This window comes from Melanotaenia boesemani, chromosome 5 (genome assembly GCF_017639745.1).
Source record: "Melanotaenia boesemani isolate fMelBoe1 chromosome 5, fMelBoe1.pri, whole genome shotgun sequence".
Taxonomy (NCBI): Eukaryota; Metazoa; Chordata; class Actinopteri; order Atheriniformes; family Melanotaeniidae; genus Melanotaenia; species Melanotaenia boesemani.
The window spans coordinates 908,656-921,144 of record NC_055686.1 but is presented as its reverse complement, the minus strand read 5'-3'; the positions used below and the strand labels follow the sequence as shown (position 1 = coordinate 921,144).

Sequence of the window (12,489 nt, the reverse complement as noted above, 5' to 3'; positions counted from 1 at the left end):
CCAGCCTGGTATCTGGGCAGGTCTGCAGCTGGACCAGCCTCTCCGGTACTGGTCCACACCAACAGGAAACAGTCATCAGCGGTGGAAGATGCTGTACCGTTCCTACCGGAGTTCTGCCGGCTGAAAGCCCTCATTTCCCCCCAGCGCTCCCTGTACTGACAGCCTGCTCAGAGCTGACCGACCAAAAGCCAAGCACCTGCCCGAGACACGCCCCCTCATTTACATAATGAGACAGAAACTTGATAACGAGATAAACACGCTTCGAGAAACAGACAGAAAATACAAGTAGAAATAATAAGAATGTAAATAACAAAAAAAAAATCAAATAAAATGTTAGATGAAAATAATAAATTTTGGGGCATAAAACAGACCAAACAAATTAACTGAAAATGACATGAAGGCAATGAGCAGGATTATTAACACAAAGTTAAATTTAAACTGGAAAATAGAAACTCACCATGTTCTATAGGTTTGGTAATGAATTTACTTCTTTTTTTTGTAAAATTTATTGGCACATCAATTTGTTTAGAGCCAATATTTTATCTCAACATTTATTTGTACTTGAGGCAGTTTGGGTCCTCCGTAGCTTTCAGGTCCGTCCTGACGGAGACCGGATGTCATAAAGGTGGAGCAGGTGTCGGGCTGCACATGGACCACCATGCTCAGGTCCGACTCATCGAGCTGCAGGTCGCAGCACATCTACAACCAGTCCTCCATCTGGAGCCAGATGACCTGAAGACCATCAGCTGATTCTGACTGAACCAGCTTCCTGAGGCAGGAAAGTTCAAACCTTTCTTACACCTGCTGTCCTGATGCTGGCAGCATGGATTAAGGAAGGGATATCAACCAGGAATCTGAAGCAGAGCCTCCATTTATTCTGAAAAACATGAACCTTAACAAAACAGTCACTTCCTGTCTGAACCCAGGGTCCAATCACAGCACATCACATGACAGTTCAAGCTGATCACACTGAGCATGCTCAGTTCAGTCTCATTGATCAGCATCTGTTCATTACTTCCATAAGCTAAACCTCATTGGCTCAAACGTCATGTGACTACACAAGTTCTGGGACAATGAGCCCGTTGACCAATCAGATGTAGCCCATTCTCCTCTGATGTCATCAGCCCATCATAAGGCTGTTGCCATGGAAACGGCTGGATGCCAGTGGCATGGCCTCCTGTCCTGGAGAGCTCACTTCTTGTGGGCGGAGCCTTTATGGAACAGGTAGATTGGCCGTTGGTTACCTGGAAATGACACACAGATGTATGAGCTGCCATCATCATCATCATCGTCGTCATCTATAGGCTGCCAACCTAATAATCACACTGATGTTAGCATAATGAGGCTAACTAGATTAACTTCTGCATGAACTTGTCTTTATTTCCATGTGGCTACCTGCTGCAGCTACCACATGTTTAATGGTGTAGAAATGCTAAAGCCTGGCTGACAGATGCTAGTCATTAGCCTCTCCATGTTAAAAACCCGGCTGACAGATGCTAGTCATTAGCCTTTCCATGCTAAAGCCAGGGTGAGACATGCTACAGTTAGCCTCTTCATGCTAAAGCCAGGATGAGACATGCTACAGTTAGCCTTTCCATGCTAAAACCAGGGTGAGACAAGCTACAGTTAGCCTCATCATGTTAAAGCCAGGGTGAGACATGCTACAGTTAGCCTCTCCATGCTAAAGCCAGGGTGAGACATGCTACAGTTAGCCTCTCCATGCTAAAGCCAGGGTGAGACATGCTACAGTTAGCCTCATCATGTTAAAGCCAGGGTGAGACATGCTACAGTTAGCCTCTCCATGCTAAAGCCAGGGTGAGACATGCTACAGTTAGCCTTTCCATGCTAAAGCCAGGGTGAGACATGCTACAGTTAGCCTTTCCATGCTAAAGCCAGGGTGAGACGTGCTACAGTTAGCCTTTCCATGCTAAAGCCAGGGTGAGACATGCTACAGTTAGCCTTTCCATGCTAAAGCCAGGGTGAGACGTGCTACAGTTAGCCTTTCCATGCTAAAGCCAGGGTGAGACGTGCTACAGTTAGCCTTTCCATGCTAAAGCCAGGGTGAGACATGCTACAGTTAGCCTTTCCATGCTAAAGCCAGGGTGAGACGTGCTACAGTTAGCCTCTCCATGCTAAAGCCAGGGTGAGACGTGCTACAGTTAGCCTTTCCATGCTAAAGCCAGGGTAAGACATGCTACAGTTAGCCTTTCCATGCTAAAGCCAGGGTGAGACATGCTACAGTTAGCCTTTCCATGCTAAAGCCAGGGTGAGACGTGCTACAGTTAGCCTCTCCATGCTAAAGCCAGGGTAAGACATGCTACAGTTAGCCTGTCCATGCTAAAGCCAGGGTGAGACATGCTACAGTTAGCCTTTCCATGCTAAAGCCAGGGTGAGACATGCTACAGTTAGCCTTTCCATGCTAAAGCCAGGGTGAGACGTGCTACAGTTAGCCTCTCCATGCTAAAGCCAGGGTAAGACATGCTACAGTTAGCCTTTCCATGCTAAAGCCAGGATGAGACGTGCTACAGTTAGCCTTTCCATGCTAAAGCCAGGGTAAGACGTGCTACAGTTAGCCTTTCCATGCTAAAGCCAGGGTGAGACATGCTACGGTTAGCCTTTCCATGCTAAAGCCAGGGTGAGACGTGCTACAGTTAGCCTTTCCATGCTAAAGCCAGGGTAAGACATGCTACAGTTAGCCTTTCCATGCTAAAGCCAGGATGAGATATGCTACAGTTAGCCTCTCCATGCTAAAGCCAGGGTGAGACATGCCACAGTTAGCCTTTCCATGCTAAAGCCAGGGTGAGACATGCCACAGTTAGCCTTTCCATGCTAAAGCCAGGGTGAGACATGCTACAGTTAGCCTTTCCATGCTAAAGCCAGGATGAGAGATGCTACAGTTAGCCTCTCCATGCTAAAGCCAGGATGAGAGATGCTACAGTTAGCCTCTCCATCCTAAAGCCAGGGTGAGACATGCTACAGTTAGCCTCTCCATGCTAAAGCCAGGATGAGAGATGCTACAGTTAGCCTCTCCATGCTAAAGCCAGGGTGAGACATGCTACAGTTAGCCTTTCCATGCTAAAGCCAGGGTGAGACATGCTACAGTTAGCCTTTCCATGCTAAAGCCAGGGTGAGACATGCTACAGTTAGCCTCTCCATGCTAAAGCCAGGGTAAGACATGCTACAGTTAGCCTCTCCATGCTAAAGCCAGGGTGAGACATGCTACAGTTAGCCTCTCCATGCTAAAGCCAGGGTGAGACATGCTACAGTTAGCCTCTCCATGCTAAAGCGTGGCTGAAAGATGCTAGCTGTTAGCCTCTTTATGCTCTTCATTGCTTCTTGAGGAGGATTAACAGGCTAAGGACTCTGTATTGGATCTGTTCAGGTGAGGCGTGTTCACCTGTGTTTTTGAGTAGTCGGTAGGAGCTGAAGCCCACGCTGTCCGTCAGGAAGGAGGTGAACTGTTCAGGTCTGAGCCTCAGACTTCTGTAGTGATGTAAAGTCCTCTCCTGCAACACAATATGCACACTCGTGACACTCCTGAATCCTCATCACCGGACTCACCTGTACCTGCGCAGGTGTGTGAGGTGTTACCGAGGCCCTCTTGCTGTGGATGTAGCTGGTCCACGGTTGCGGCTCCAGAATGAATAATCCGCCCAGAGACAGGCTCTGATAGGCCCTTCTGAACAGTCTGACCACGCCTCCATCGCCCGACTGCAGCTGAACCCACTTGGTCACACCCAGACACATGATGACATCATAGTGACCACGCCCAGGCCACACCTCCCGCTCTGACACGTAGTCACCCTGTGGGAGGAATCACAGCTGAAAGGTGGTAACCATGGCAACAGGTCAAAAGACTAAAAGAGATGACAGGAGGCAGGTGGGACTCACCTGGATGAAGGTGATGTTGTTAGGGAACCTGGAGGAGGAGGATGGAGGGAGGAGGAGGGGAGGAGCAGAGAGAGGACCCCGCCCCACCCTGAAGGACAGGGGGAAGGAGAGGAGGGACAGGGCCTGCTGGAACTCCTTCATCACCGCCTCTTCCTCCATCTTTTCCTGCCCCTTTACCACCACCACCTCTTCCTTTTCCTCTCCTCCCTCCTCCACCTTCTCCTTTTCCTCTCCTCCCTCCTCCACCTTCTCCTCCTTTTCCTCTCCTCCCTCCTCCACCTTCTCCTCCTTTTCCTCTCCTCCCTTCTCCACCTCCTTTTCCTCTCCTCCCTCCTTCTTTTCCTCCTTTTCCTCTCCTCCCTCCTCCACCTTCTCCTCCTTTTCCTCTCCTCCCTCCTCCACCTTCTCCTCCTTTTCCTCTCCTCCCTCCTCCACCTTCTCCTCCTTTTCCTCTCCTCCCTCCTCCACTTTCTCCTCCTTTTCCTCTCCTCCCTTCTCCACCTTCTCCTCTCCTCCCTCCTTCTTCTCCTTTCTTGTCAGGCTCCTCCTTCCCGTCCTCTCTCTTTCCTCCACCACCAGGTCATGTGACATGAAATGCCTGATGTTCTGCTTGGCAGCGTGGACCAGTGTCTCGTCTAGCTCCACCCCCAGGATGTGGGCGGGGTTAAACCTCTTGGCAATGGCCAGTGTCATGTGACCTGCACCGCAGCCCACATCCAGCACCGTCTTGTCTCTGAACCAATCAGCTTCCAGGAGGCGGAGCCGGAGGTCTTCCTCCACACCCACCCGACCTTCGTACTGGTCTCCATAGAAACCCTGGTAACCATAGTAACGACTGTGGTTGCCATACTGGTATCGGTGTTTGTCCTTTTTCTTCTTCTGTGGTAGAAAGGCAGAACCGAGCAGAGGTTCTCCACACCTGCAAGAGAACCACAAGGTCACATGACCACACGTCCAATCAGTGCGTTACCTTATGTCAGGTGAGTCAGAATTCACCTTCCAGCTTTAGCCCCTCCCACAAGTGGAGTTTGAAACTTGATTGGCAGAGGCGGAGGAGCTGCAGTGACCGCAGTCGATGAACCGTCCGCCGACCTTGTGGAAGTGGTGCGCCGCCGTTTCCGATGGCGACCGTCACCATGGCTGCCTGGCTTCTGGGCAGGGCCTTGAGGGGGGTGGGTGTGTCTCCGGGGGAGGATGGGGGGCGGGGCCACGTCATCACGACAAGTGATGGCAGTGTTGAGTTCACAGGACAGAGGCGAAGCAGAAACGCTGCCCTCTGCGGTCGTCAGGGGAACTGCAGAAGACATGTTCACGTCCATTTTAATTTTACTTTCTGTCGTCATGGTAACCACTAAGACACGTTAACATCAGTGTTCATGCTACGGAAACGCTGCCCTCTGCGGCTGTCATGTTAATGGCTACTCACGACTCACCTGTCAGTCCGGCCGGAGGTGGGAACAGTCGCGCTGGCACCGCCTCCTTCTCTCCGTCAGCTCCTCCTCCTCCATGGTGTCGGTACCGGTGTCTCCTCCTGGACTTCTGGGGGGACAGCAGGACTCCCGCCACCTCCCCGGCCTCCCCCCCTCCCTTCAGGTTTAGAGGGTCAGTGATGTCACGGGGAACAAGGATCTCTACGGGGTCTCTGCTCTTAGATGGCAGGGGCGAGCACTTTGGTGTCTCCTGATTGGTCGCCCTGAGGAGGAGAGTCGTTAACGTTGTCCTGTAGGAACGATCAAAGTTAGTGATGAAGAGTTTTCTCACCTGTTCACGTCTTCGTCTAACAGAGAGTTCAGGTTCAGCGGGTCAAAGATGTTCCCGCCCAACATGAAGTGACTCGGCAGGACGGGCTCCGCCTGGCTGTCGCTGTTGGCACGGCGACGGCGCTTAGTGGCCCCCCTGAAACCGACACCCATGGAGAAGCGTCTCTTCCCGATCCGCTGCCCAGGCGGAGGCGGGGCGAGGAGGCCGTGCTGTCCGCCGCCAGATGACTGGAGGCCATTTTTAGGTTGAACCAGTGGGCGGGGCTTAGTCAGCTGAGGCTGCTCTGATAGGCTGGCAGGAACGGTGAAGACGGGGCTGACTTTGACGGGCGCCTCAGGAGGCAAGATGGGCTCCTTGTCCAACGACATTCTGATCATGTTCCACCAATCAGATGATGCTGCAGACAGAGGTGGGCGGGGTCAGTGTGACAACGAGCCAATCAGCTCAGGGAGGTAATCTACAATCAGCTGATCATTTAACTTTATTATAATCTAAACAAAATGTTTTCAGTGAATAAAAGTTTCTCAGGCTTTCCGTCCTTAATCAGGTCCAACCAGAACCGGTCCTGGCTTTCTGTTCTGGTTCCGGTCCAGTTCTGTTTCAACCTCCATATTATTCTACATATTTCTAACAAAGACGGCTGCAAACCACATCGACAGCAGGAGCTAAATCTGCAGTTATCTAGTCAGACATCACCAGTAAAGTTCACGCCCTAGATAACCAATCACAGCGCTTACAGAGGCCAGTCAGCGCTGTGATTGGTTAGGGACCAGAGGAATCTGATTGGTTAGGGACCGGAGGAATCTGATTGGTAGAAACTGACTTGCAGAATTAACGAATACCTGCAGCAGATTTGTACGTGTTACCGTTTTAAAGATGGAGATAGAGGTTAGACGTGTACGGCCCTATCACGGCTCAGTGTGGAGCCAGAACATCAGAGACCGCCATCTTTAAATCCTCACTGCATCATTTTCTGGTGTTTCTGCAACATTTATAAACATAGTTTAACATATCTGTGTTTTATCTGCATGATCAGATCCTCCTGCATCTTCTCCAGCAGGTGTGGATCGTTGAGTCCTGGTCTGGGGTCAGTGTGGATCGCTGAGTCCTGGTCCGGGTCAGAGTGACAAAGTTCTACTTTTAAGTCAGGAGATGTGAAAGGCAACCCGACAGGGTCCTTTCATGAGATGGGTGTTGATTGGATGATGAGACAAAGTGATCTCTGACATCACAAACTGTGTGTGTGTGTGTTAGATTTAAAACTCTTTCCAGAGACATGAAGCTAGAGGCTGCAGCTGTCTGTGCTGCTCCTTCACACAGCTCATCTATCAATAATCTGTCAGTCAGGGATCAATATACTCACTGTGTCCTGCAGGTCTTCACTTGTTGTCCACACCTCCACCTCTCAGTGTGGGTCTGTGTTTGTGTGACAGAAATAGATCTGTTTGTGAGCGTGTGTGTGTGTTGTGGCTAACTCCCCCTCCCCCATGCCCTGGAAGAAAACAAGCGCCGCCCCTTCCGGCCACTCCACCAATCCCGGAGCGCCGTCATGAATAATTCAAACACACCACAACAGTTAGCTTCAACAGCTAGCTCCTCAGGCTAACACACACACACACACACCCCTCTAAAGAAAAACTCGAACAGGACAAAAACCCGCGCTGTGCGTGAAAACGAGGCCGCGCCAGGTTCTCTGAGCGTATGCGTGTTTGCCTGCGTGTGTGCGCGCAGGTTGCTGAGTCGTGACTTGTTCTAAACTTGCACAACTTTAGCCGCTACAAGCTGCTAACGGTTAGCAGCCTTCACGGTGAACGACAACCAGAAGCAGCGTTTTTAAAGGCCAGGTCCAGGCCGCGTGACTGACAACACAGGCGGCCAACCAGGGCGGGCTGTAAGGTCGCTCCTCTTCAGAACTTCAGCCAATCAGAGAACTTTCATAAGTCAAGCGGTGGCGTGATTGGTCGTGGCTGAGCGAGGGCGGGAAATTGGCCTTAGTGACTGTTGTCCGGAGCTGTGCCTGACGAAAAGTCCAAGAACACATAAAACATTTAAACAGTAAACAAATAATTAAAAAAAAATAAATAAAAAATGCCGATTCATTTGGCAACTGTAGACACTTAAACTACTCGTTAATGAGTCCACTAAAGGCTTCACACACGAGGTTTGAGCTTATAACCCTGTCTGCTACTACGTGCGTGAACTCCCTCTGTACCGGGATTTTAATTCCCTGAACTTGGTTTGCCAGGAAACACAAACGCCTGACTGATAATCATGTCCTAAAAGACCACCTGTCTCCCACTTTGTGCTATTTAGCGTGGACATGTCCACTGAGAGTAATTCCGGGTTGTAGCGTTGTTTCCAGCTGATAAAAGAGCCTGAGTAAGCCAACATTAAGCCTGCAAAGTAAAACTGAGGGCAGCTGATGTTTGCTCCATGTGGGAGATTTACTGGGTTCAGATTTATGGGGTGTTCTGTATAAACATGTTAGCAGCTCACAGCTTCTGTCCTGCAGTTTTAAACCATCAACATACTTCCACACATGGAGTTCTTATCACTTTAAACTGGTTAAAGACTTTATTTACGCAGAACAATCAGAGTTCAGGTTTATGAATGACATAACGCTGCTGTAGAGAGTAAACCTCCTATCTACAAAACTGTCATTTTTTAAAAAATGACAAAAGCTGTATGGTTTTGTAATAACTGGACATAATGTCATCAAACTTCGTATTGTGTTTCATATATCTTTGGTTAAATATATGTAATATTCATATAACTTTGGTTAAATATATGTAATATTCAAATATCTTTGGTTAAATAAATGTAATGTTCATATATCTTTGGTTAAATATATGTAATATTCATATAACTTTGGTTAAATATATGTAATATTCATATATCTTTGGTTAAATATATGTAATATTCATATATCTTTGGTTAAATATATGTAATATTCATATATCTTTGGTTAAATAAATGTAATGTTCATATATCTTTGGTTAAATATATGTAATATTCATATATCTTTGGTTAAATATATGTAATATTCATATATCTTTGGTTAAATAAATGTAATGTTCATATATCTTTGGTTAAATATATGTAATATTCATATATCTTTGGTTAAATATATGTAATATTCATATATCTTTGGTTAAATAAATGTAATATTCATATATCTTTGGTTAAATATTTGTAATATTCATATATCTTTGGTTAAATATATGTAATATTCATATATCTTGGGTTAAATATTTGTAATATTCATATATCTTTGGTTAAATATATGTAATATTCATATATCTTTGGTTAAATATATGTAATATTCATATACCTTTGGTTAAATATATGTAATATTCATATACCTTTGGTTAAATAAATGTAATATTCATATATCTTTGGTTAAATATTTGTAATATTCATATATCTTTGGTTAAATATATGTAATATTCATATATCTTTGGTTAAATATTTGTAATATTCATATATCTTTGGTTAAATATATGTAATATTCATATATCTTTGGTTAAATATATGTAATATTCATATATCTTTGGTTATATATATGTAATATTCATATATATTTGGTTAAATATATGTAATATTCATATATCTTTGGTTAAATGTATGTAATATTCATATATCTTTGGTTAAATATATGTAATATTCATATATCTTTGGTTAAATAAATATAATGTTCATATATCTTTGGTTAAATATATGTAATATTCATATATCTTTGGTTAAATATATGTAATATTCATATATCTTTGGTTAAATAAATGTAATATTCATATATCTTTGGTTAAATATTTGTAAAATTCATATATCTTTGGTTAAATATATGTAATATTCATATATCTTTGGTTAAATATTTGTAATATTTATATATCTTTGGTTAAATATATGTAATATTCATATATCTTTGGTTAAATATATGTAATATTCATATATCTTTGGTTAAATAAATGTAATATTCATATATCTTTGGTTAAATATATGTAATATTCATATATCTTTGGTTAAATATTTGTAAAATTCATATATCTTTGGTTAAATATATGTAATATTCATATATCTTTGGTTAAATATTTGTAATATTCATATATCTTTGGTTAAATATTTGTAATATTTATATATCTTTGGTTAAATATATGTAATATTCACATATCTTTGGTTAAATATTTGTAATATTTATATATCTTTGGTTAAATATATGTAATATTCATATATCTTTGGTTAAATATATGTAATATTCATATATTTTTGGTTAAATATTTGTAATATTTATATATCTTTGGTTAAATATATGTAATATTCATATATCTTTGGTTAAATATATGTAATATTCATATATCTTTGGTTAAATATATGTAATATTCATATATCTTTGGTTAAATATTTGTAATGTTCACATATCTTTGGTTAAATATATGTAATATTCATATATCTTTGGTTAAATATATGTAATATTCATATATCCTTGGTTAAATATATGTAATATTCATATATCTTTGGTTAAACATATGTAATATTCATATATCTTTGGTTAAATATTTGTTATATTCATATATCTTTGGTTAAATATATGTAATATCCATATATCTTTGGTTAAATATATGTAATATTCATATATCTTTGGTTAAATATATGTAATATTCATATAACTTTGGTTAAATATATGTAATATTCATATATCTTTGGTTAAATATATGTAATATTCATATATCTTTGGTTAAATATATGTAATATTCATATATCCTTGGTTAAATATATGTAATATTCATATATCTTTGGTTAAATATATGTAATATTCATATATCTTTGGTTAAATATTTGTTATATTCATATATCTTTGGTTAAATATATGTAATATTCATATATCTTTGGTTAAATGTATGTAATATTCATATATCTTTGGTTAAATAAATGTAATATTCATATATCTTTGGTTAAATATATGTAATATTCATATATCTTTGGTTAAATATTTGTAATATTCATATATCTTTGGTTAAATATATGTAATATTCATATATCTTTGGTTAAATATTTGTTATATTCATATATCTTTGGTTAAATATATGTAAAATTCATATATCTTTGGTTAAATGTATGTAATATTCATATATCTTTGGTTAAATATATGTAATATTCATATAACTTTGGTTAAATATATGTAATATTCATATACAGTAGTAGCGGTTTAAAAGTTCCCATCCAAGCTGAAAGCCAGCCGAATACCTGCCGGCTTCCAGCCCAGTTCCATTCCAGTTCCAGCCAGCTGCCTTCCAACTTCCAGCCGCCAGAGAGGCCCCCTCCTTCTCCTGGGAGTGTCGATGTTTTAATCAAACTCCACCCATTCCTTGTAATATAGGGTAGACCCAGAAGATGGCGCTTCTCTCACAGACTTCTCATCGCCCGTAGTCTGGTTAAATAAAACTGCTGTTGTTAAAACACACCCATCTCTTACAAAATCTAAAATGTAAAACAAAAAAACAATAAATCTGGATCACTGTAGAAATATCTTTATTCATTGCTGATCATCTGGCCATTGAAGCGTTTTTATTTGGAATTGGGAACAAATATTTTCCACCCTGTTATATTCTGTTCCACTCTGTTATGTTCCATTCCACCCTGTTAGTAAGGTGTTTTTTAATTTATTTTTTTTTTACTAAAAACATTGAGGACTGTGAATCTTGTTGCACCATATTAGGAAGTGAGGAACATTAAATTGATTTTGCTTTTCTGTTCCCAGGTCAAAAGGAATGTAATTATCTCTCATTTGAAATACTTGATTATGCTTTCCTTCTTGCCTTTGTGGAAACAGAAACGTGATAATCTCTCACTTGAAAGCAAGCTGGGCGTATGTGACACCCTAATGTGTAGTCACATTAATTTATGTTTTTTGCAAGAGAAAGAAGTGATTTTGGGAGATGTTACTTAAGATGTAGTTGCACAGTCATGCCAGGAGGTGGCGCATCGCCTGGTGGGACAGAATGGTGACGCCATGCGCCCTCCTCCTCAATATGGCCGGAGCGAGACGCAGAGAAACCTCACCAGGCGCCTGTTCTATCTTTTCCTGTGTTTTTCAGGTTAGTAACCGGAGTAAAACAACACAAAAGGAGTTGTAGCGTATTAATAAGGAATGCAGCTAAATGTAGAGATATAAATCAGTTAGTAAACACTGTATTTCACTAAGTTTTGAGTGAGGTGAAAATTCATGGGAAAGTAAAAGCCGAGGCGATGTTGCCGGCGCCATTTTGAGGTTACTGTGTATCATCAGCTTCTTTAAGTACTGTATATTAAGCTCGTTGATGTATCCTGACACTGAGTGGCTGTTTTTATGTGATATACTTGAAAATGCATGTTTTACGTTTTGTATATTTGTAATGAGAGTGTTGAAAGCTAAAGCCAGGCCTGCCAGCTTACATGTGTTTCTACCATGCAATTTCTTAGCTGTTAAGCTACACAGTGCCATTCTACAAACGGTTGTATGTTGAGAAGTAGTCCAGCTGTGAGGATTAGAGAGGTACTTTGGTTAAGAACAGAGTAAGCAGATAAATGGGTTGAAAATTGTTCAAACAAGTGGTTCATGATGTGTAAACGTTGTCATGAGAAAAAGCTAGTTGTGTAAGACATAACTAAGGATGCTGTACATGAAAGCAATATATATTTTTGTAAAGTTGTTACTATTAAGTGATGATACAAAATATTGTATTAATAAATATGGCCGGAGCGAGACGCAGAGAAACCTCACCAGGCGCCTGTTCTATCTTTTCCTGTGTTTTTCAGAACATTTAATCTGCTTAACAGGCCCAAAAACCTGGGTCTGTTACA

At 42.1% G+C, this 12,489-nt stretch overlaps 1 protein-coding gene across 1 annotated transcript; it reads right to left on the bottom strand.

The window, feature by feature from the left end:
- Positions 1-855: 855 nt before the first annotated feature.
- On the bottom strand, positions 856-7,453 carry mepceb (methylphosphate capping enzyme b). Its single transcript, XM_041984599.1, has 9 exons — positions 7,016-7,453; positions 5,653-6,049; positions 5,325-5,584; positions 4,888-5,185; positions 4,393-4,810; positions 3,892-4,026; positions 3,592-3,804; positions 3,398-3,506; positions 856-1,244 (listed from the first exon to the last, which is right to left on the bottom strand). Exons 2-9 carry the CDS (start codon positions 6,027-6,029, stop codon positions 1,192-1,194), a joined length of 1,863 nt encoding a protein of 620 aa, XP_041840533.1. The 5' UTR covers positions 6,030-6,049; positions 7,016-7,453; the 3' UTR covers positions 856-1,191.
- Between the last annotated feature and the right edge of the window lie 5,036 nt (positions 7,454-12,489).

Bases quoted from the DNA above. Each gene is read 5' to 3' on its own strand.
- mepceb (XM_041984599.1), bottom strand. From the start codon at position 6,029: ATGATCAGAATGTCGTTGGACAAGGAGCCCATCTTGCCTCCTGAGGCG. The intron at 4,811-4,887 runs GTGAATTCTGAC...GTTCTCTTGCAG, and splicing joins GGAGGGGCTAAAGCTGGAAG to GTGTGGAGAACCTCTGCTCG. The intron at 3,805-3,891 runs GTGAGTCCCACC...TTCCTCCCACAG, and splicing joins ACAACATCACCTTCATCCAG to GGTGACTACGTGTCAGAGCG.